Below are 26,214 nucleotides of genomic sequence, written 5' to 3'. Positions count from 1 at the left end.
AACTTACTACATATGCCTTCTAAAAATGCATGTGAGTTACAGGTCATTCTTTTTGGTGACCTTAATTATTGGGGCCGCTTTTTAGAGAATTTCAAACACACAGGAAAGCTTAGAGTACCATAAACATTCATATACTACCACCTAGATTCTGCAGGTAACATTTTGCTACATTTGCTATATTACACATCTTTCTGTGTATGGGATTTTTATAATTACAGAGTTTTTGCACTATCTCATGGAAAATATTTTTCTTGATTCTTTTTGAGAAATAAAAGGATCCAAAGCGGAATGTGATTATATTCACAATAAACTTATCTTCTAGGGAACTCTCAGACTTTGATAAAGATGGTGCATTGACACTGGATGAGTTTTGTGCTGCTTTTCATCTGGTGGTTGCTCGGAAGAATGGCTATGATTTACCAGAAAAACTTCCTGAAAGCTTAATGCCCAAACTGATTGATTTGGAAGATTCGGCAGGTAAGATTGGGAGCTGAAGAGAGCTGTTTGCATGCCTTGATAAACATAATGCTTGATTCTGAAAGAAAAATCAAGATAGAGGTTAACCTTAGCTTAATAGCTTAGATATTTCATCAAGTGTACATAGATTTGTCATCAGAATAGGATGTATGGGCCAAGCTTGGATTTGTCTTATTCAGTCTATTTTTAAAAATAAAGATGAGTAATATATACCGCTATTTTACCTTTGTATTTGTGACTTGCCGAGATTTGAAGAGCATTTCAGTGTCTTGTTATTTTGCTATCCTTTAATTGTGATCTATATTGTCTCAAGTGGGTAAAGTAACCCATCTTCGTTATAAACATTTTTCTCTTTAATACGTCTAAATTTGTTGAAGGGAAATTACCTGGTTCATCATTAGACCTTTACAGTATTTTTCTTTAAAATACCAAGCTCTCTTCTGCAGACTCTAAAGAAATCTGGACTTTTTGTGTATGATTTTAGAGAATGCTGTGTTGTTAACAAGAATGCTAAATGTTCATATTTATTGGGACCTTTCTTTCTTTCTTCCTTTTCTTTTTTTTTTTTCTTTTTTCTTTTTTTTTTGAGATGGAGTCTCGTTCTGTCACCAGGCTGGAGTGCAGTGGCACGATCTCGGCTCACTGCAGTCTCCACCTCCCGAGTTCAAGCGATTCTCCTGCCTCAGCCTCCTGAGTAGATGGGACTACAGGCACACACCACCATGCCCGCTAATTTTTGTATTTTTAGTAGAGACGGGGTTTCACCATGTTGGCCAGGATGGTCTCTATCTCTTGACCTCATGATCTGCCCGCCTCGGCCTCCCAAAGTGCTAGGATTACAGCCGTGAGCCACCATGCCCGGCCTGGACCTTTCTTTAAAAAGAAAAAGAATATCAGGGGTTAAAAATTAGTACATTTTTCTTAAATTCTGAGTGAATAAAAGGAAACCTAATGTTTAATTCTTAATGAGCCTAATTAAAATAAATTATTGTCTTCAGTGTTTCTATCTAAATTCTCACTTGGATATGATGATGGAAAGAATTTTATACTTTTAAAAGGGAAGTTCAAATAGAATTTGGCTCTCAAATGGGCATTTATCTATCAGGCAGCATCTCTTTAACCTAAAAATATACATGATCTGACTTACTTGTCTAAATTACACAGAAGGAAACAGATACATGAAATCACTGTCACAAAGAGAACAGTCTCATTGGAGTCAATAATCTGAATGTGCTTCTAGTTTTGCTAATTTCATCTGTGACCTTGGGCAAGTTCTAGTCATTTACTATGTTTTTCTCTTCTGTTTCTCCACCTGAAATGTGGATTTGATGCCATTCACATTTCAGGACCTGAATTGTACACTGATCTTTTATCAACCAATAGGTTGATTCTAAAAATATGACATTGATTTTAATTTCTTAAGCACATTTTTCTATGATAATCCTAGGATTTTGGGATCATTTCAGTTAGTTGTGAAGCGTCAGCCTCTGACTTGAGCTGAAAGCTTAGTATCTTTATTAGGTAATTTTGATTCAAAGTACTTTGATTTACCTACTTAAGAAATAAAAACAACTTCTTTGTTAAACACCTATGATAGTAACCAAAAGAGAAGAACATGTGGTAACTTCACACTTTCAGTGTCATTGATTTAGAAATTGGACTTGGACCTAGAGCTTTTATATGACTTCAAGCCTTTGAAAACCGACAGCACAGTAATACAAGAAACTAATTTAAATGAAGTTTAATCTCTTGTAGGTGATTTTGTAGAGGCTTGTCTGATTCTGTCATCTGTTATATTTGTCAATGAATCTGGCTTTTGCATATATTTAATGAGTTTCTTTTTCCTTTATTTAATTTAAATAAAAAACAAGTTCTTTGTAAATTGGATCTATAAGGTTGATGGTTCAGGAAGAGGTTTTTTTCTGGGCATTTGTCTTTTTGTCTAATTTTACACCTGTTAGATCTGTTTAACAAAGACAGACTGATTTATTGCCTGTGTATATCTGTGCACTGTTGCTCTAAATATAATTTTAAAAGTATCACAGACCCAGATAGTTTTTTTCCCCCTCACAGCATATGGTTTTCTGACCAAATTTGTTGTAAACATTTGGATCACACGGTATTATATTACATTCAGATCTGCTTTTCATATTTACAAATGATCAATTTTGGTACTCTGTTGATTCTGGGGTGATGTAATATAAATTTTCATTGTTCTTCCACCTATCATAAACCTGAGATTCACATGGCAAAAGGTCCTTTGAATATAGAAATTGTCTTGTGACACTGTGGGTCCGTCAGTATCCATAAAAATCATTATAAAAAAAATTAGCGGGGTGTGGTGGTGTGCACTTGTTGTCCCAGCTACTTGGGAAGCTGAGGCAGGAGAATTGCTTGAACCCAGGAGGCGGAGGTTACAGAGAGCCGAGATCACGCCACTGCATTCCAGCCTGGGTAACAGAGTGAGGCTCCGTCTAAAAAAAAAAAAAAAATAGCTGTGTTTTTAAAAGGTCACGGTTAAGAGGGTAATACTCAAATAGTTTCTTTTGGCTGACATTAGAATTTATTGTAAATATTCTTCTGTGGAGCCTTTCTGACTATAGGCAGAGGTGGTTTCTCTCATTTCTGATCTCTCATAGCATTTTCTACATGCTAATTACTGAAACATACCACACTAAATCCTGTTTTGTTTTTTTTCCCCCTTTCTATCACTATACTCTGAATTCCTTGAAACAAGGGAAATGTATATCCTATTTATTGTAGTATGCTCAAAACATACAACTTTGCCAGGCACTGCACTAATATTGGATGAATTAATTCTACATGTGTGCCATTTTCAAAGGAAGATATTTTTCTTGACGTTTTTCTACCTTTGAAAATACAGCGATTTGTTATCCTACGTTTATGATGTTGGGACATACTAAAATATTAGTTCCACAAATTATTCTATACTTAAAGTTTAACTCTTAGAAGCAAATAGATGGTGAGCAGTGGTCATTCGAGTTAGAGCTCCTTGGAGTAACATGCTAGGCTTTCTATAGGCATGCAAACATGGGTGGGGTAAATGTGCATTTTTTTCCAAAATTACTTGAACAGGTATGCAGGGTTAAATCATAGATAAAATAGAACTACTAAGGATTATAGGTAGAAGTACTTCTGTTGACCTGAACTAGAATATTTAATAATATCAGCACTGAATTTAACATCTAAAATAGAAAGGGAAACTTGATTTTTGTTGTCTTACAAAAGGAAGCATACAAAAATTCATCTGCAGAAAGAGCTTTCTGAAGCTGAATTAAAGAATATTTAGCTTTTTAAGAATATTTGTCTTCTTTTAAAAAAAAAGATTAAGATGACCTTCTACAAACACGTTGAGGTACTCTACATTTTAATATCTAAAGAATCTTCTCCTTTGCAAAGCACAGTTGCAATTTTACATGTACTTCTGTGATTGTTTGATATATATCTTTCTCTCAAACTAGACTAGAGCCTTCTAGGAAAGTAGGAACTGGATCAGTTTTGTTTGTTATATCTCAATGCCTAGCAAGGTGCAAATTGAGTACAGGAATAGACAGACATTCACATTGTTGAAATGATTAAATGACTGAGGCAATGATTTTTAACTATTTTCTACCTTTACACCACACTGCTCACATGTGCAATTCAGCAATCTCTGTTTGAGATGCTGAAAGAAGGAAAGGGATGTGTGCTTCCCTGTCTCCATCTCCTTCTGCATGATCCCTACTTCACACAGTAGATTTGGGCACATGTTTCATTGTTGTTTATAGGGTGCATTGCATGGATCTACAAACTCTGAGAAGTACTTCCAACATGAATTTTTTTTTTAAGCCAGAGAAGAGAAGACACATGAGACTTTCCATGAATAGTTTACTAGAAATCCACATAAATTCAGATTTGAGACTACCTTGGTGCAAGTAAATCACTGTTAAGAGTTTCTCTTATATTCATCCAGAAATTTTTTAACATATATATAAAAACCTACACACAGGTATTGGTGTTTATACAAATGCACGCATACTATACATCCTTGATTGTTTTTTTCTTATAATATTGGACATCTTTATACTTTATAATTGATATGGTTTGGCTGTGTCCCCACCCAAATCTCATCTTGAATTCTCACGTTTGTGGGAGGGACCCAGTGGGAAGTAATTGAATCATGGGGGCAGGTCTTTCCCATGCTTTCTCATAATAGTAAATAGTCTCACGAGATCTGATGGTATTGTAAGGGGAGTTTGCCTGCACAAGCTCTCTCTTTGCCTCCTGCCATCCGTGTAAGATGTGACTTGCTCCTCCTTGCCTTCCACCATGATTGTGAAGCCTCCCCAGCCATGTGGAACTGTAAGTTCATTAAACCTCTTTCTTTTGTAAATTGCCCAGTCTTGGTATGTCTTTATCAGCAATGTGAAAATGGACTAATAGAATAATATATAGAGCTATCACATTTATGATTCAAGGTATTCCATAATACGATGTACCTTAATCAGTTTCTTATTGATGGATTTTGGGGTTGTTTTCTGGCTTTATCTTTAAAACACTGCTGCAGTGAACATGCTTATATGTATATCTTTGTTTTGTACAAATAACCTAGAATCTTTGTTTTTGAAAATTCATTATTCAGGTACCCTTAGTTACAGAGGAAAAAATAATGAAAATATGCACTAATGCTTGTCATTAGCTTTCTAATTAAGAAATTACTTCTCAAACCACCCCTACCCCCCAAACATACTCTGTCCCTGTCTGTCTCCCCCTGACCCTGCCATCTCTCTCTGTCATGTGTCATTTCTTTCCAGATATTTGGGTATTGTAGCTGATAAATCAGTACAGTTGAATTACAGATATTAGTAAAGATACACCATTTAATGAAATTGGTCAAAGTAAATAGAACTCAAATCCTGACAAAGACATTGACAAGCAAGGGCAGATAATACTTGAAGGGCAAAAACTCTATGAGGGTGATAGCAATAGTAGGGGCTTTAAAAGATTATGGTTTTGGCCAGGCACAGTGGCTCCCAGAAGCGCTTTGGTAGGCCAAGGTGGGAGGATCACTTGAGGCCAGGAGTTCAAGGTTACAGTAAGCCATGATCTCACCACTGCACTTTAGCCTGGGTGACAAAGCGAGACCCTGTCTCTAAAAAAAAGATTATGATTTCAAATTCAGCGGATTAGTAAGTGTCCTTGGGAGTAATTAATGATACTCATAATTATTTTTTGTAGAAGTGAGCTTTTTCCTTTGCAATTGTGCTATGAAAGTCAGAAGTGAAAGATGAACATCTCTGTCTTCCTCTGTTAGAGAACTCCATGGGAATGGGACCCTTGTCTTGCTCAGTACTGGATCTTGAGAGCCTGGAACCCTATAGGCCTTCAGTAAATGTTCACTGACTCAATTAGTGCTTTTTAATTTTGCCACCAAATTATACCCCCCAAAAAAGTAACATTATCTTTCTCCCTGCACACCCCCCCCCCCCCCGCAAGATGGAGTCTTGCTCTGTTGCCCAGGCTGGAGTGCTGTGGTGCGATCTTGGCTCACTGCAACCTCCCCCTCCCAGGTTCAAGCAATTCTCCTGCCTCAGCCTCCTGAGTAGCTGGGATTACAGGCATGCGCCACCACGCCTGGCTAATTTTTGTATTTTTAGTAGAGACGGGGTTTCACCATATTGGCCAGGCTGGTCTTGAACTTCTGACCTCGTGAAGCGCCCGCCTCGGCCTTCCATTCCCAAAGTGTTGGGATTACAGGCATGAGCCACCACTTTATCTTTCATTCTTTGTTCTTTATACTCCATTTCCACTATTTCCTCTGTAAAATTTTAAGATAAAGCTCCCATTAACTGTTTTCCTCTTTATGGAATTTTAGTATTTATTTTGAATGGATTAACTTTAAATGGATTTTTTCCCATGTTTAGCTATCTTTGGATAATAGGAACCCCCTATATATTGTAGGTAATATTCTTTGAACTATAATAGTTGAGTCAGATGTTGATCAGTACTGTCAAAGTTGATCAATACTGTAAAAAGTCAGCAAGTTCAGTTTAATAAGAATTTTGGGCGAATATTTTGTTTCTTTTCAAATCTTGTTGGACACGTTTTTACGCTGATTTTTTTAAATCTTTGGTTTTCATTGAAAACAATTAGTCTTCTACATAGACCCTCTTTTAAGGTAGTCTTACTGAATAGGTTTCATAAACCCTCTTAAGGTCTGCTTACTAAGTTTCCATTTTGTGAAGTGCTGGGGAAAGGTGGAGTTCATTTTGGAAATAGAACTTACTAGTTTTTTGATGCATATAATATCATTCAAGAAAAAACAAAGCACATCTTAAATTTTATCTTTCTACATATGCATTGCTTATGCCTGAATTTTAAATATGAATGAAAAAGTTACCATTTGTAGTTTTCCTTGAAGATGTAGAAGTCATGAACACTTGATTGTTTTTCATTTTCCATTTTTTTCTTACAAGAATAATACTCTTCAAATAAAAGTTATTTTTGCCTCGATAAAGTTATTAAATGAGGTTGGAACATTGAACCTTCGTTATTGAATAGCTTTCTAGATTTGTTTGCTGCTTGAAAGCAAAATAAGGTTTAAACTGTAAGAATTTAAGGGAGTATATATATTTCTGTAAGATTTATAACAGCCAGCAGTCACTTTTCAGACAATTTTTTAGTATATCAATTATAATACTAAGAAAATAAGAGAAATTTAGGATGTGTAGGTTACAAAGCTAGAATAAAACCAAAGCTCTGAGAAAGAGGTTGTTTAGCAGGTACACTGTACTGAATTGAATCGGGGAACTTTCCAGATTCTTTGAAAGGATAGAAAGGTGAAACTTCTTCCAGTGTTTGCAAACTTAAAATAAATGTAGAATAAGCTGTAGGTCAGTGTGATCATACTGGGTTGTCTCTTTCAGACACACTTTTATACGTGGAAATACTTTTTGCATAACAGCCCTTTTGGGGTTAACTTTAACGAATAATTTAGGCTCATGCTCTTCTTTTTCAGCCCTGATGCTCTGATGATGTCAGGGGCAGAGCAGAACCCACAGGAGGGAGGCAGGGTTGACACAGTGTTCCAGCAGGAGGCTAGGTTGGAACACTGCATCAGGTAAGAGTAAAACTACACCCCTGCCTCCGGAAAAATACAGTCTTAAAGACTAACATTTGTGGGTGGGCAGGAAGCTCTTTGTTGGAGTACTTATTTGGAGCAAAGTTGAAGGAGGTACAGTTTATTTCTAGACTGAATGGTTGTCCATAGACTCTTGGTTTCTAGAACATAGGAAAGAAGCAATGTGTAATTTTGCTAATTTATCCCAGAAACAATTTTTGGATTTTCTAGGACAGCAATTTTTCAAACTTTTAAATCTTTTTTTGTTTGGTTGGTTTTTGTTGTTGTTGTCGTTGTTGGTTATTTCAATGTGGAATAAACTTTTAAATCTTAACCCTTTAGGCATTCTTAAAATTTATGGACCCCAAGAGTCTTCGTTTACCTGGGTTAAATCTATCAGTACTTACATTATTAGAAATTAAAACTGATTAATTTTTGTTTTTACTTTATGTAAAAAAGCAATAACAAATCCATTACCTATTGGCATAAATATTTTTAGGAAAATAACCGTATTCTCCAAAATTAAAGAAAAAATTGTAAAAGGGGTGGCATTATTTTACATTTTTGCAAATTTCTTTTACATCTGTCTTAATAGAAGACAACGAAATTGTCATATTTGCTTCCACATTGTCTGTTGGATATGTTGTTTTGTTTGAGGTATACCAGGGGTCTAAAAACTAAGCCCTGTGAGATAGATCCAGCCTGCTGCTCATTTTTGACTAGCCCACAAGCTGAGAATATTTTTTCTTTTTAACTGTTGAAAAGAAATCAAAAGAATAATATTTTATTACACATTAAAAATTGTATGAAATTCAAATTTCAGTGTCCATAAAAATTGTATTAGAACCCAGCAGTGCTCATCATTTATTTATGAATTGTCTAGGACTGCCTTTGCACCATAATGGTGGAGTTGAATTGTTGCAACAGATACCTTATAACCACAAAACCTAAAATAGTTACTATCTGGCCTAATATAGAAAAAAGTTTCCAAATTAAATGTAGCCTCACACAATAAAAGGAAGGACTATTTCATGGCTTTTTCAGATAATGTAATTATTCTTTGGTACTACATCAAAGCACAAATGGTAATTTCTTAAAGGTTACTTGCAGTGTGGAAGCTGAAGCCACTTTAATGCATTTTTTTGTACTTTAACTTGATTTTATACCATAATGCATTGGATATTTGTAAAATATCAGTTCATTGAGTTACACACATCTTTCAGATGTTGACATTTTCATTATAAAATATTTAAAAAGTGTATTTGCTGATTTCACAACATATCAAGCCTTTAAGTGCTGGAAGCTCTTGAGATTATGGACATGGATATACATTTTCCAAAATTTGAGTTTTCCCTTGAAACCTTCAGCATTGTCATTAGTAACAATTGGACACAAATACTGCAAACATTGCTTTCCTTGAAATGACAAGCTCACTTTGTTCAAGCTCACTTTGTTCATTTTTGAGAAAATGCCTGCTCAATACCCAAGTCTGAATTATTATAGATTATCAGCTATTCTTTCAGGAAAAATGGTGTTCCACGAAAAAAGTGGCTTGTGCAGCTTACAACTGAATCACACAAGTACTTTTCTGTGAGACAACCATTGTACTTTCATATGCAGCAGAAATGCTGTGTATATGTATTTTCCATTTTGACACTTAGAGGAAGATGTGTTTTTAGGGCTGAGATTTAATAAAATTGATTTGTACTGCTTCATGAACATTCATAAGTGAGATCAGCATGCAAATTTTCATTTATATTTAATGCTTATGTATGTGGGGGGGGTAAGGAATACAATAACTGTAAGTGAAGAGTACAATAACTATATTTTGTCGCCACTGCCTTGATTCAGTGCAAATGTCAACATGGGAAAAGCATTATTACAAGAATAGTTTTCACCTTTCAGATCTCTAAAAGAGTCTTGAGGACTCTTAGAAAGGAGTCTGTGGTCCACAGTTTGAGGTCCACAACTCTAGGAAAATAACTCTATTGAAATAGCGATAAAGTATAATTATTTGGGTGACTAGCATTTCACTTTGCAGCCTCAAGCAGCTAGACCCACTGCAGCTTTGTACCAGTGAACCAGAAATACTCCCAGAATCTGTCCCAAATCATAACTGCCCTGAGGTGGGGGTGTGGTACAGCCTGGCCCTAAATTTGTCAGTAGAAGAAATCATGAGAACTGTGCTCTCGAAAGCCCAACCAGGACTTCCAGATTGCCCTAAGATTGATGTTTAAAAATAAAGTAATAGAGTCTTGCTTTAAATAAATTCTTTCGAAAATTAGTCATCTTGTAGTTAATACTGTTTTAATTCTGTTTATTTTCTTCAGTACTCACCTGCTTTGGGGAATCCCTTAAAGATACTTCTTTATTATTCTCCTAGTAGATTTTCACTTTCAGTATATTGTCAAATTTATAGCTACTGTTTCCCTTTCCCTTTGTTATCACTGGGGATAAAGTTTCATAATGTTTTTTTCCCACTGAAAACTATCCAATGAGGAATTTGGTACTATTGTTTATCCTAGGTAATTTTTTCATAAGTTCTTCTCTAAGAACTTTGAGTTGAGGTCCTCATAGAATAGTATGTGAAGTCTTCCTACTTCTGTACTACCTAGACACTTCTATTGAGAATATAAGGACTTAAGAAAGAAATAATTTCTGATCTTAGAAAACAAAAATCAGTCAGAATACAATTCTGGACTGTAGATTAGAACTTGCAGTGTGGTATAATTATAAAGGTATAATGTCTGGGTAAGTAAAAAGGAAGTATTTTGAGGGAGGCATGTAACAGAATAGCAGAAAGGACATTTTGAGAACTTTTTCAACTGTCAATACGTAATTGTGGTCCTAGGAAAATGACAGTAAAGGTGAATGAAGTTAAATAAAAACGAATACACAAGGCAACTGATTCAGTAAGTACCTGAGTGCCCGTATGTATTAGGCTCTATGTTAGGACCTAAAACTTAAAAGGATTTACTAATGAATAGATTGAAAAGTTAAAAGTTATACATTGCTAGATTATATTATATGGATGTCTATTTAGAAATCTGAGGTATAGTGCTAACATTTAATGGCAGCTGTCTTTCTGATGGAGAAACTCAGGTGCTGTTTTATTCAACTTGCCCATGGTCAGACACAATGATATTGGAACGATATTTTTGATATGAGTTCTAAACCGATTAGGTACTCCCCGTTGACTGGGGTTATATTCAAAGCCAGCTTGGAAGAATTGGAATGAGAGTTTAGTGACCTTTGAAATTCCTTCTGTTTTTAAACATAATTTAGAGTTATTTTAAATTAAGCTTGGCCGGGCGCGGTGGCTCACGCTTGTAATCCCAGCACTGTGGGAGGCCGAGGCGGGCGGATCACGAGGTCAGGAGATCGAGACCACGGTGAAACCCCATCTCTACTAAAAAAATACAAAAAAAATTAGCCGGGCGTGGTGGTGGGCGCCTGTGGTCCCAGCTACTCGGAGAGGCTGAGGCAGGAGAATGGCGTGAACCCCGGGGGACGGAGCCTGCAGTGAGCCAAGATCGCGCCACTGCACTCCAGCCTGGGTGAAAGAGCGAGACTCCTTCTCAAAAAAAAAAAAAAAAAAAAAATTAAGCTTAACTGTGCTTAAAAGTAGAATATGATACCTCAAAATACTTTAAAAACAATTTTGAAATAGTATAATGGGTTTGTAACTATCTCAGTTAAGTCTGTAAGTGCCAGTGAGCTTAATAATAAAAGTTAAATTTCATACAGGGCTTATTGACTTTGCTTTTTTCCCGTGGCTGGGGACTCTCTCCTTTTGCTGTGTGCCTTGCAAGTATGTGCTGGTTTTTTGTTAACAAGGGAGATTTGTAGAGGGTATGTGAGTGAATTAGTATAAATCAGCAGTTCCCAAAGTATATTCCAAGGGAATACTGAAGGATTTTATTTGATGAAAAGGATGTGTGTCTGGAAAAAAAAAGTGATTTAAAGAAAGCTTATTTACTTTGAGACATCACAAGTCTTGATATACAAATGTGCATACGGATGCTCCAACAGAGAATTATTGTTTCCCCAAACTTACTTGAGCAGAAAACCTAATTTTTCAAAGCCACCTTACTGATTAGTATTCCATGGAATAGAATACACTTTGGGAAACTGGTATAAATCTATTTCTATTATCAGAAAATGATTTTAAAGCATGTGACCTATTGTAATATTACTATGTATAACCTTCTTCTTTTTATTCCTAACGAGATTTTATTTTCATGAAAAGCTGTGGTTTTGGGTAGACCATAAGTAGCAGGAATAAGTAGTGTCTGTTACAATGCTTACTCTGAGAACATGAGGAAAGGAGATTTAGATTATATATTACTACTTGTGAAAATCATCTGTTAGCTTTTTTTTATAAGTAAATTTGCCTAAAATAAACTACAATGTAGTCTTTATAGAAAATTTCTCTATTTTTAAATTGCAGATGTTGGGGATCAGCCAGGTGAGGTAGGTTATTCAGGCTCTCCTGCTGAAGCTCCTCCAAGCAAGTCACCATCGATGCCATCACTAAACCAGACATGGCCTGAGCTGAATCAGAGCAGTGAGGTTAGCAAAGCTTTCCTTTTCTTTCATTAAAAGTTAACTCTTTTAAGGTAAGATGTTCCAAAGAGGGTAATTTCAATCTGTTTCTTCCAGTATGCATGCATAATTGAGAGAACATATCAGATACACTATGATAAATGTTTGTAATTATGTGACTTTTTCGAGGTTTTCAAAGTATACTGTTGTTTGATTTCCACCACTTATCCCCGTTAAAACTTTGTGAGTTTAGAGAGGCAGATTCAGGAAGTTTAACCATCAAAAGGTAAATGACTTGGCCAAGATCTCATATCCAGTGAGGGATGAGAGCTAGGATTTGAACGTAAGTCCTTTGATATCTAGTCAACTGCCACATCCACCGTGTCACACTGCCTTCTCAGTCCTGTAAACAAGGTATGTAATAGTACATTTGGGATCTTAGCATTGGAAATGATAAGTGACTGATTCAGTTTCCATATGAAGAAAGTATGTTTTACAACCCCAAAACTGTATAATTAGTTTTCTTCAATATAGAATGTTTAGCCATATTAACTGCATTAAAGATGTGTCATATATGACCAAGCACAGTATGCAAAATAGAATTTGGGACAAATGCACTGTTCCCCAGTTTCTTTGAAACTCCATTATGTAAAGCATCAAAAGGGCCACTGATTAGCATAAGGGAAGAGGACCTGAGGCCCTGCCTCCCCTAAAACACCTGCTTAGGCCCTTCTGTTAAATTTTAGTGCCCTGGAGAGCTCCATTTAGAAACCACTGCTCTAGCCTATTAGAGCAGTTTTCTTTGTGAACAAGTTACATTTTTTTCTTATTTATTTTTCTTTTTGTAGCATGTAGGAAATGCTAAAAATGCAAAAGTTTGTTCACTTTCAGGAAGAAGTTTTAAGCTTCTGTCCTTTCCATGCCTTTTTTTTTTTTTTTTTGAGACAGAGTCTGGCACTGTCGCCCAGGCTGGAGTGCAGTGACGCAATCTCGGCTTACTGCAAGCTCCGCCTCCCGGGTTCACGCCATTCTCTTGCCTCAGCCTCTCCGAGTAGCTGGGACTACAGGCGCCCGCCACCATGCCCGGCTAATTTTTTTTGTATTTTTAGTAGAGACGGGGTTTCACTGTGGTCTCGATCTCCTGACCTCGTGATCCGCCCGCCTTGGCCTCCCAAAGTGCTGGGATTACAACCGTGAGCCACCGTGCCCGGCCTCCATGCCTTTTAAAGCCAGAAAAATGCTGGATTAAAGAGCATGCTAGATAATTTTGGACAGTTGGAAAACAGAAGTAACTGGTGGTTTTTTACTATTTCCTGCTTTATGACATAATTGCAGCCAAGATACTTGTGTCTGAGACATTATAACATCACACCATCCGTCCTACTATTGGATGCAAAACCATTAATACATGTGTTTTTCTAGATGAAGGGATTAAACCTTGAAAGAGTTTGCTAATAGGGTTTATGGAAAGTAAGGTAATTGTTGTTGAGACACTACTATTTTTGCTGCATCTATTCATTTTGTGTGTTTTTTAAAAACCAGTATTACATTAAAAGAATATTTGTATTCCATTGATATCAGTTTGTAAATAAAAACAATTCTTAAGCATCTCAAATCTAAAGCCCATGTTCATTCTGAATAAAATCGTATGTGATCATTAGAGACAGAAATGGAAGTCCCTTCTAAATTCAGATAGTAGTAGTTGCATTTTCCCTGCTTAAATATTCCCATCAAGTTTTATTTATAGTATTGGTAATGAGGTCATGAATGTCATAATTTTTTTCGATATGTGAAAAATCAAAATGTTAATAAATCATTGATTTTGAGACATCTAATGATATTTCTAAAAATATCTAGTTAGGATATGGAATTTAGATTACATCTTAATTGTCTTCCACAAAGCACTAGTAATCTTTCAACATAGATTTATTTAGCACCTGTGGTTATGGATGAGACAGTATAGGAGATGACCCTAATAATCTCTAACCTTTATGGAGCACTTTTGATATGTCAGTTCTGTTTAAAAAACAATACAAAAACAAACTCTTTATGTATATTAACTCTTTTAGTCCTCTGAACAATCTTATGAGGTAGATATTATGTTACAGATGGAGAAACTGAAGCACACAGAAGTTATATAACTTACCCAAGTTTGCACAGCATAACTGGGATTCCAGTAGTCTGGTTCCACAGCTGTGAGCCCTTAAAAATTAAGTACGAAGATGATAAGAGAGTCCCTTTGTCCTCCAGGTAACTTACATGCAGTCTTGTGAAACTAAGTTAAACTTCATGCCACCCAAATGAGGTACACAAGTAAATACCTTCTTTTTGGCAAAAATCTTCTGTAAACTTTTCTCCACAGTTAGATAATTAGGATTTTAAAACTTCCTTCTGTGTCCCTGTAACAATAATTATTGAGGAAAAAACTAATTATATTAACAGATATTGATAAGTAACTTTCCTGAAGTGATGCCACATGATAAAAGTAATTATTGTGGGATTTTTAATTCATGAAATACTTTGGATCAGTATTTCTCAGAATATCTTAATTTTCATATGAAAACTAATCTGTAGGAAAAGTCGTTGAATTATTGTATTAGCCATTTTTGTAGGTAATTTTCACCAGTGTGCTCATTTGCTAATATTTAATTTTTACATATCTTCTCAACTTAAATGTCACTATTTTAAATAGTAAGTTGAACTTTGAAGCATAAAAATGTATACTTTCCCAAAGAGGATTTTGGTTTATGGGGTAGTTTTGTCTTTGTGTAAATATTCGTGTGTATACATTGTATGTGTGTAGATGTTTTTTCCTCTTTAGAGGATAACTGATAATTCTTAAGAATCAGATTTAAATGATAATTTTAATGCAATTTTGATGTAAAAATTCTATACCATTTTATTACTAAGATCTCCAAAACAAATGGAATTTACTATAATTAATATTGACTTATCACTCCACCTGTTTTAAGAGGTATGATATTTTTTTGTGTACCTCTTTTAGTAGAGTAGTATTTCATACCAAAATACATCTTCTGTATATAACTCATGCTCAGATGCTTGATTTGCTCTCATTGTGGCCGCATTCTGATTTTTCTAGCATGGGGTAGGGAGTGGGGAAGCGGGGGTGTCTGATTGGCAGTTCTGTCTTGTGGTCTGGCATGGCCCTGTTTGTAGTGCTGATTGCAGGGGTTGACTTGCTACAGATTGACATAAGCTCTACATATATTAATTCCAGAATTCTTTGCATTTTATCTCAGTTATATTTTATTAAATATCTATACATATGTGTAAAGTATGTGCACGTACATAATAGAATCATCTTTCAGGGGTCGCACTGGCAAGTCGCACTGACTTGCTTTGTTTTGAACAAAACTTTGATTCATTAGGATCACAAAATCAGTACATTAACATTTGAATGTTCAAAGAAGGATTTGATGTTATTCTTTCTTTAGTCAAGGCATGCCTCTTTAGCATTTTTACTTGGTGGACATTTATATCACTTAGACTTTGTTCCTGTATTGTGTTTTATTTTAATTCTGTAAGGCTTTAAATCTCTTCCATAGAGATTGCAATAAATCATTACTATACTTTTAATTGTGAAGCTCCTCACCTTACATTACAAGATGACCCAGAATAAATATAAAATGTTGATGGAAAAATAGAAATTACTGAATTTTGTTAAACCTATGAAACACAACTTGCAGTGCAACCTCTGAATTACTTTGCTAAATCTTCTCCAGTGATCTTTTACTCCATCTTTCTCATCATGCTGACTTGTCTCTCCTCTGTCTGTTCAGCAGTGGGAGACATTTAGTGAACGCTCTTCAAGCTCACAAACTCTGACCCAATTTGATTCTAACATTGCACCAGCTGATCCTGTAAGTCAATCACTTAGCTTGCTTGTTTGAGATTAATTTTATTAACCCAGATTTCCATTCATTATCGTTTTTAGCTGATATGCATGATTCAGTGGAGTGCTTAGAGGGAAGTGGCGGCAGGCTTTTCAGTTTTTGTGTGCTTAATGGTGGGAAAGACATTTTTTGCCATTCCTTTTTTCTAGTTATTTTGTTGAGAGAAAACTATGTTTTTAAAATCTGGTACATGTGTCTAGAGAAGCATTTTTTGTGACAATCTATTTGGTTAACATCATTTGCTAATTAAGTGTATATTTTATATACATAGTGTTTATTTCAGTGTAGTGACACTTTATGTATTATTTGTATGCTTACACATCATGTAATATGTCCTACATATGTAACTATTTATGCAATGTCATCTTTTATTTTGACATGCCAAATGACACGGCTTTTATTTAATTAGTATGTTGAGTCCTGTTAGAGAGAATCAAGTTCAGCAATACAAGATGTTGGTCAAATATTCCCCTTATGCAAAGGAGCCTCTGTCTTGTCTTCTTGTGGCTTACTGTGTTGCTTTGAAAATGCTACAAAGTTCACATCCTGATTTAAAAATAAATTCTGTCCCCGTAGAGTTAATTTAATATATGCTACACCTGTCCCTTGGGTTTTTTGAAAACCTTAGCTGTTAATCGTTCTTCTCCCTGTTCACTTCTCTGCTTTTTCTTTTTCTTTTTCCCTCTCTCTTTTTTTTTTAAAGACAAGGATGTGCTAATAAGCGCTTTCCAAAAAGAAAAGAGGGAGTAAGCAGGAAGTGAAGAAGTGTGTAAAGGCAGGATTTTAAAAATGAGCTGAGTAGAAAGATGGAGAAAATGACATAAGTCATTCTTTCTAGATGATCTGATGAAAGGCAGCCAGCATTTGTTAATTAGATGTAAAAATGGTCTTGTCATCTAAAGAGATTTTGAAGAAATGGCATTTAAAGATAAAGTACACCTTTAGCAGTTAATGGGCCTTCGATGTGGTTTGTTTTTCGTTTTTTGTTTTTTGTTTTTGTTTTTTGAGATGGAGCTTCGCACTGTCGCCCAAGCTGGAGTGCAGTGGTGCGATCTCAGCTCACTGCAACCTCTGCCTCCTGGGTTCAAATGATTCTCCTACCTTAGCCTCCTGAGTAGCTGGGACTACAGGTGTCTGCCACCACGCCTGGCTAATTGTGTGTGTGTGTGTGTGTGTGTGTGTGTGTGTGTGTGTGTGTATTTTAGTAGAGGCGGGGTTTCACCATGTTGGCCAGGCTGATCTTGAACTCCTGACCTCCAGTGATCCACCACCTCAGCCTCCCAAAGTGCTGGGCTTACAGGCGTGAGCCACCACGCCTGGCCTGATGTGTTTTATCATTTTAAAGAATTTATATGAAATCTAGAGGCTGCTGTTAGATTTATTGAATTCAAACAGATAATGTACCTTTTTAAAATATTTATTTTATAGTCTATTAATTATTCAAGGACCAGTTGATATGTAGATTATCTCTGCCTTTTGCTTCTCATTTCTTGCTACATTTAAGGCATTTATTTTTTATTTTGGTCTCTGAAAAATGTAGGAGAAATACAAGGCAATGATTGAAAACTTTGCTGCTTATTGGCAGCTATAATTAAGATCTCTTAGGAATTGACTAGTTCTATAAATTAGAAGTTTTGCCTTTGTGTTTTCTTTTTAAGGTTTAAGTTTTACCTTTAAGCTTTAAGTTTTGCTTCTCTGTGTTATTCCTGTCTGATTATTGTACAGTTAAGCTAATATGAAAGTACTTAATGAAAGTACTGTATATGGGAAGGAAGGTTTGATGTAGCAATAAAGAAATGATTATATTCTCTAACCCTTAAAAAATAGTGACAATAATCACTCATAGTATTATGATTCTTTGTCAGGCCAGGCAAGAACATTGTGTATAAAAATCTAGAACTCAGAAACAAAATAAATTGACCTATGACTGACAGGAAATGTAGAGAAATAGTTGGTTGAATAGCAGTGATATTATTGACATTTCTTGGAAATAATATTCAAATTTGCAGCTCTAGTGTCTAAAATTATGTGGCTCATTACTTTCCTTTGTTATCTCTAGTGTGTCAGGAGGCCCTAGGAAAATAGAGTGATTAATTTGCTTTTTAAACCTGAATTTAGACCTCTGAATTGGATTTTAAAAAATTGTCATTCTTAAATATTTATGTTTATAATCTAATGCCTAGAAATATCTTATTTATTTTATGGTGGCAAACTTAAATCTGAACTTTGTGTCCCAACCAGTGTTCTTACTTTAAATTTTCAGTTAGAAGAGTAGCCTGCTTTCTCTTAGTTGTGTCCTACAGTGTCTAAGTTTCTTAACCTTCATTTAATACTTACCTGAAGTATTACCCATCTACAGACCCACTACAGCCTGTAGCCACAATCCCACATGATCCTTTGCAAGGCTTTGTATAAATAAGGATTATAAGTAAGTAAATAAGGCACATTCAGATTACAAGGGAATCACCTAGGGGGGAAAAATTCTACTCTTCTATTATGAATTTAACATTTCTTACAGTATTGGAAATATTTAACAGACTATTAAAAAGAAACTAAATTATAATAATTAGCCATTTGCTCAATCTATGCAAAGTTCCAAACTGGTCTGTAGCATTTAGAGACAACCACTACGCAGTGCAGTGACCCCATTTGCAAACCAGATGGTTAGTTATTAAGCTTTCATAGTTCTGATGAAATTGAGATTCTGATGGTCTTGTTTCCAGAAACTTGATCTCTTTTCTTCAACTGCTTGTCAGTTAGTAGCCTTTGGTAGAATCTGCTTCTGCTAGGATATACATGAATGAAAACACTAGGAAAATTGTAGGCGGATGAGAAGTGTAATGCGTTAGTCTTTGTTGTAATTGATTGCACTGCAAATATATGAAAATGCTAGTTAACATTCCCAGCTGTTCCAAGCTTTATAAATCTGATTTTATATACATATACACATACATCAAATATAGATTAGATGAATGTTATGAATTAAAGCATCTAAGAAGTTTTTCTTTTTTAAAATTCCTAATTTGCTTTGTATTTGGAATAAGAACTTACTTTCGCATGAGCTATCATTTTTTTCTCCTTTGATCTTGCCTTATAAAGGTAAATTCTGATTTTCTTAAATTATTTCTGGTATTAAATGTAAATTAAGAAAATAGTAGAGTTGCTCCTAAAGCCATGTTTTTATAACCAACATATAACTTAATATCTTAAAGGTATTCTTATAAATACTTTCCTGAGAATGACTCATTATTATGACAAATCTAAACTTTCATCCATCTATAATGTTAATATTATTTGTAACTATAATTTTTGAGTTGTAGGGCAAATGTTAGGTTGATTGGTTAAGTACATGAACCCTGTCCAGATTCTCCCTGGTGTAGAGGCAAGAAATTACTTTGAATGAATTTGTTAGTATAACAGATGTAAAGAATTTGTTACAAGTTGTTTGAATTCAGAGATGAGCATAAGGCAAGGAGATATGTCAGATAAGAGAGGGTATGCTGGAACTTCGCTTTCTCTAGCAAGGGCTTGGTGTTAGCACAGTACTGCCTCACCAAAACAGTTTCCAACTTGAACTGAAAGGCCATTATCCTCCACACTAAATTATAAACTTAATTCATTACTAGATATTCAAAATTTAGAGTCTCAAATTCAGTCTTTAGCAGCCGCATATACAGAGTGTGAACTGACCCCTCATAGAAGGAGCTGAGCCCCCTTGGTGATGTTTCTCAGCTGGTCTATTGCTGTTGAGCCGGGTGCTTGATCTGGTTCTGGTTTCTGCCCTGAGAGTCTCAGTCCCCAAGATCAGGCCTAACTGTGTCCCAGGTACACCTGTCTTTTTCTTCTTTTTCTGAGAGGCTACCATTGTCTTCATTCTCTCATCCTTTCTTTTGTGCTTTCATTCTAGTCAGAAGTCTTTACTATCAATTCCTTTAGTCCTCTAACTAGACTAGACTCTCATGAAGTTTAGAAATATCAACTGTATTACAGTAATGAAAAAGGTTTAAGAAAAGTATTAGCTTGTGAGAATGGGAATCTTGTTCTTCTTAAAAAAATGGATTCCTTTGTGGCAGTTTCATGCTAAATTTTGAGACAATCAAATTTAAACACTTTGAATTAATCCATAGGAAGTTTGTATTGTGCCTACTAATTGCAATGTCATAGGCATCTCATTAACTTTGTTTTATAGGTTAAAGAAAGTGTCAAATTTTCTTGAGCAGTTTACTGAAAATGAGTTTTCAGTCTGTTAGTTTTTGGATTCTCATGAAATAGTTTATTTTAACCTCAAGGCTTACATTCGCATAATTTTATCAGATCATTCCTCACTTTTTAATATTGTCTTGAACTGTGTTTTTATAAGAGCATTTTTTAAATGTAAATCTTACACACACACACACACACACACACACACACTTTTTGAGATGTGGTCTAGCTCTGTCACCTAGGCTGAAATGACGTGGCATGATCACAGCCCACTGCAGGTTCTACTCCCCAGGCTCAAGGATCCTCCCACCTGGCCGGGCACAGTGGCTCACGCCTGTAATCCCAGCACTTTTGTAGGCTGAGGTGGGCGGATCACAAGGTCAGGAGTTCGAGACCAGCCTGGCCAGCATGGTGAAACCCTGTCTCTACTAAAAATATAAAAATTAGCCGGGTGTGGTGGCAGGTGCCTATAATCCCGGCTACTTGGGAGGCTGAGGCAGGACAATCGCTTGTACCTGGGAGGCGGAAGGTTGCAGTGAGCCACGCACCACTGCACTCCAGCCTGGGTGACAGAGCGAGACTCCATCTCAAAAAAAAAAAAAGGATCCTCTTACCTAAGCATCGTGAGTAGCTGGGACTATAAGTCATGGGCCATGCCCAGATAATTTTTATATTTTTTTAAGAGACAGGGTTTCACTGTATTGCTTAGGCTATTCTCTGGGCTCAAGTGATTCTCCTGCCTTGGCCTCCCAAAGTGCTGGCATTACAGGTGTGAGCCTTGGTGCCCAGCCTTCATGTAAATCTTTAATCACTCCACTTAAAATGTTTTTTTTTTTTTTAATTAAGCAGATATTAGGCATATATGGTGAGCTTGATTTTTAAATAGAATTCTGGAGCTTTTAACTTAAAAAGCTTATTTTCATGCCTGCCTTTGTGTAAATGGGAAAGCCTGTCCACTGGTTTTTAGTTTTGTTTGTTTTGATTATTGCATGGCATTAGCTTGACATTTTAATACAAATTCTTTATTTCCTCCCATTTGTCTCTAGGATACTGCTATTGTTCATCCAGTTCCCATTCGTATGACTCCAAGCAAAATCCACATGCAGGAAATGGAACTTAAAAGAACTGGCAGTGGTAAGGAAGCTGTTGCTGGTTTGTATTTTAGTTTTACATCAAACTAAAATACGTAAGTAATTATTCTGTCAAGGTTCAAATTTCTTTCATCGCTTATTTTTTAAGCTAGTACTTTCTACAATTATGTATATGTTCATGCATATTTATTTATGTTGCTGTTTTTAAAAGGAATTTATTTTAAATTATGGAGTTTTAAAATAAGGACATTTGAAAATATGATATTTCTAATACCCTGTGGGTTTTTATGTTCACCCTTGTAAATTTACATTTAAAATATGTTAAAACTTTTAACTGAAGTGATATATGTTAAAATAAATTTTGGCTTTGAAATTATATATTTTGCTTGAACTCTTGGAATGTCTCATTTTAGACTAAATGTTTCAGGGTTTCTCAAAGGTAGATTTTTTTTGTTTAAGTCAGCATTATAAATTAACTGACTTTACAGGTTACATATGTAGCGTTTTGTTGAAGTGTGCTACAGGAATAAAATTAAGTGTGAACATGCAAATAAACTTTTTCATTATGAACTATCTTCTATTATGGCAGAAAATAAAATTATAAATAAACAGTTTTACATTTGTTTTTATTAAAAATATTATTTTGTCTTACATTTTATGGATTTACCTGCCACTTCTTTGGATATTTAAATGAAGTCTTATACTCTGAGCTTTATGAGTTTATCTGTTCAAATACTTATATCTTGTATTTTTACCTGTTAATTCTCTATTAGATCATACAAATCCCACTAGCCCATTACTTGTGAAACCATCTGACCTTTCAGAAGAAAATAAGATAAATTCGTCAGTGAAATTTGCTTCTGGTAATACTGTAGGTAAGTGAAGTATTACATCTGCCATTTGAAGTTTACTAAGTCTGGATTTAGAGTCTGACTATTTCAGATGTGTACCCATTTAATACTGTCTTCACTAGATAAAGTAGAGGAGAGTGAACCCTTTCGAACACTTTGCCCTATCAGTGAATAAATGGTTGCCCATTGACTCCTGCTTCAATGCAGGCTTCCTGTTTGCCATCCCTCTCTGTGTAGCCAGGTTTGATCTTATGGCTCTTCCTCAGTAGTTCCTTCCTTTTCTATCACACAAGAAATTGTGTATACTTTCATTCAGCCAGTGTTCATTGGATACAGTATGCTGAGATCTGTTCTAGGCACTGGGGATTGAACAGTAAAAAAGTCTTTGCTGCTATAGAGTTTACATTCTGTAAGGGAGATAAAAGGGGGATAAAAAATAACTCATATTAGAAAGTAACTAATACTGTGGATAAAAATAAAGCTGGGAAAGGGTGGAGAGAGTGCCATTTTAAATAGGATGGTCAAGGAAGTCCTTCCAAAAAAATGTCATATGAGTGAAAACTTGAAGGAGATGAATTCAGCTGTACAAATCCAGAAGGAAAATTAAGGCACAGCAAATAGCAAATGTAGAGCCCTAAGGCAGGACCTGCTTCTACTAGAATAGCGAGCAAATACCTGGAATAGAATTAGTTAGCAAATTTGACAGGGAAAGGTAGCAGTGGTAGGATAGTAACAGGAGGCAGTGTCAGACTTTCTTTGACTTAGATGAAAAGCCAATCGAAGGTTTGAATGGAGGAGTGACATGATTTGAGCCTCCTTTTTAACTGGGTCACTCTGGCTGTCCTAATGATAATAGGCCAAAAGAAGGCGAGACAAAACAGGACACAATTTAGGAGACAGGGGTAATCAGGCAAGGGAAGATGGTGACAGCTTGGTGTCTAGGGTGCAAGCAGTGGAAGTAATGAGAAGTGGCTGGACTCTGGCTATATTGTGTACATTGTGGAGGAAAAGACCTCAGGAGTTGCTTTTACCTGTGTGCTATAGGATGTAAGAGAGAAAGGAGTCAAGGGTGGTTGCATGGTTTTTGGCCTGGACAACAGGAAAATGAGGAAAACTGATAGCCGTAGGTTTGTAGGGAAAGAATCAAGTTCAGTTTCATATGCATTAAACTTGAGGTGCCTGTTAAAATATCCAGATGGAAATATGTTCATTTTAATGTCATTCTTGTACCAACTAGATGATTCTGTGATTTACAAGAAAAAGGAAAGAGATACATTTTGAAATACAACTAAAATAACCAGTCCCTTCAACTTATGACTCTTGAACGTATGTAGTAATATTCCTTCAGATTGTCTCTAGATTTTCTATCTTAAAATTTCTTTTTTCTGTCACAACTCTTAGTCTATTTCTGGGATTCTCTTCTGCTTCATAAGACTTTGAGGAAATTGAAAATAAATGTTTCCTCTGCAGAAAAAGCTGGGATCCTTGGCTAATTTCATAATTGTTATTATTGTATAAGCACATTTTATTCCCATGTCAAATTTTTAATTTTCACATTAACAGTTTTAAAATTACTTTTATTCAAAATATTTCTAATTTGTTCTTTAAAAGTGACCTTTTTGTCCATTACAGAAGTAACATATTTATTGTAGAAATGTAATAGATAAAAATGAAATAATTAGTCATATTCTCACTATTCCACAAATGTCTATGATTAACAGATTCATTGTCAACTTTAGTTCTCATTCTGCACATATGTAAGTTATGTTTGTATCTAATGTGAAATTGTAATACAGTCATCCCTCAATATGTTTAGGGAATTGGTTCCAGGACCCCCATGGGTACCAAAATCTGTGAATGCTCAGCTCTCTGATATGTAGAATGGTGTACTATTTGCATGTAACCTATGCACATCCTCCTGTATACTTTAAATCATCTCTAGATTTCTTATAATACTTAATACAATGTAAATAGTTGTTTTATTGGGCCAGGCACGGTGGCTCACACCTGTAATCCCAGCACTTTGGGAAATCAAGGCAGGAGGATTGCTTAAACCCAGGAGTTAGAGACCAGACTGGACAATATAGCGAGACCTCATTTCTACCAAAAAAAAAAAAATATACACACACACACACGCACACACACACACACACACACACACGCATGCAAACTGTATTAAAAGAAAAAGTGGTCATGCTGTATGGTTTTTTATTTGTGTTATTTTTATTGTTGTATTGTTACTTTATTTTCTAATATTTTCTGTTTGCGGTTGGTTGAATCCTCAGCTGTGGAACCTACAGACACAGAACCACAGATTTGGAGGGCCACATTGTATATGTACTATTTTGTGACTTATTTTGAATATTTCTGCATCATTAAGTATTCATTATTTTTTCTAGACTATAACTTGCTTTGTCTACTGTGTAAATATGCCATGATGGATTTGTAGTAAATTTTTTACAGTTAATAACACTAGGATGAACTGTTAGCCTATTATCCAATCTTTGATTATCTCTGGCTTGAAATAGCATATCACTTATATTTGTTTGGAGTAGATAGAGCAAAAAGTAAAGAAATGATTATTATTAAATAGGACATATCCCATTTATCAGCAGATGGTTACAGTAGTTCAGACTCTTTTACTTCTGACCCAGAACAGATCGGGAGCAATGTAACTCGTCAAAGGTCAGTATTTCTGTCAATGAAAAGCATGTTAAACTATCTTGCTGCATTTTAATGTTTAAGACTAGAACCAAGCACAAATGATTTTGTTCTCTGAAAGCTGTTAGGTTACTTTTTGATTTATGTAAAAGACAAGTAATTTTGATCCTTTCCAACTTGAATAGAAAAACAAAAAGAACCCTGACTTTCTAAATGGTATTTTGTGGAAGCTCTAAAAAGAGGTGATAACTTCTTGGCGATAGAATTTTTATAAGTCCTTTTTGTACCTAAACAATGAGAGTCTGTTAAGTAATACATGTATAGCCTTATGGTAAGTACCAAAAGAATTCTATGTTTTAAAACACCATCCAAAAGCACAGCCCAGTGGTGGGCCACCTCCCCACCCTGAAGTTCTGCGTTGCATATAACCTTTCAGGCACAAACAAGAAAGGTGTGGGATAGGGTGAAGGAGGCTAGAGATTTGTCTGCAAGGGCTTTAACATCCACAGAAAGCTGTGTGCAGGACAGAAACATCTTTCTCTCCTCACTTTTTGCACATGTTGAGTATCATTTTGCTGCATGCCTGGTGGATGTAGCTAGGATGCAGAATCTCCAAACAGCTTAGAGTCAGAAGGCTGCTTGTCTTCCTTTCTGATTCTTCATGTAGTTCTTCCTGTGTTTCTTAGCATTCTCAGTCATCTTGGAGTTTACTCTGCTGTTTATTCCCGTATTAGCAGATCAGATTACCAGAGTCTTTGGAGACTCTTTTCAGAATATGAAAGACTTTGATAGCAAAGAAATGAATTTCTAGGGTGAGTTGAGTTTGAGCATAGTCACCTCTAAAATGAGATGGCCTGTGCGGACACATGAAAGGGTACTTCAGCTTACCAAAATCCAGACCTTAATAGGTTGAAAGCTAACCATATCTGAAAGTAGACTTCCCTTTTTACAATTTTTTTCAGACTATTATTACTTTTAATTGAATGGGAAAGTGTAACACTAAGTATGCAGTCTGTTATGAAATCATGTTGACAACTAAGTTTCTTTTCAAAATTTTTGAGGCAGGGCACTTCTGTAATCCTAGCACTTTGGGAGGCTGAGATGGGTGGATCACCTGAAGTCAGGAGTTCGAGACCAGCCCGGCCAACATGGTGAAACTCCGTCTCTACTAAAAATACAAAAATTAGCCGGGCATGGTAGCATGCGCCTGTAATCCCAGCTACTCGGGAGGCTGAAGCAGGAGAATCGTTTGAACCCAGGAGGCGGAGGTTGCAGTGAGCCAAGATGGCGTCACTGCACTCCAGCGCCTGGGCAACAGAATGAGACTGTTTAAAAAAAAAAAAGGAAATTTG

General features: G+C 35.7%; 1 protein-coding gene across 5 annotated transcripts in view; it reads left to right on the top strand.

Annotated features, from left to right (window-relative positions):
* REPS1 (RALBP1 associated Eps domain containing 1) overlaps positions 1-26,214 on the top strand; it is an 86,150-nt gene that overhangs the window by 46,888 nt on the left and 13,048 nt on the right. For 2 of the 5 annotated variants that reach the window (XM_012506070.2, XM_030809760.1), the window contains exons 8-13: positions 323-477; positions 12,048-12,169; positions 15,943-16,023; positions 21,306-21,393; positions 22,124-22,225; positions 24,814-24,886. In XM_012506070.2, coding sequence (XP_012361524.1) covers positions 323-477; positions 12,048-12,169; positions 15,943-16,023; positions 21,306-21,393; positions 22,124-22,225; positions 24,814-24,886 — 621 coding nt within the window. The remainder of the gene's footprint in view (positions 1-322; positions 478-12,047; positions 12,170-15,942; positions 16,024-21,305; positions 21,394-22,123; positions 22,226-24,813; positions 24,887-26,214) is intronic. The other 3 variants (XM_003255789.3, XM_003255790.3, XM_012506071.2) reach the window with 3 other exon arrangements.

Source organism: Nomascus leucogenys, chromosome 3, assembly GCF_006542625.1.
Source record: "Nomascus leucogenys isolate Asia chromosome 3, Asia_NLE_v1, whole genome shotgun sequence".
In the NCBI taxonomy this organism is placed as follows: Eukaryota; Metazoa; Chordata; class Mammalia; order Primates; family Hylobatidae; genus Nomascus; species Nomascus leucogenys.
This window is presented reverse-complemented; position numbering and strand designations above follow the sequence as displayed.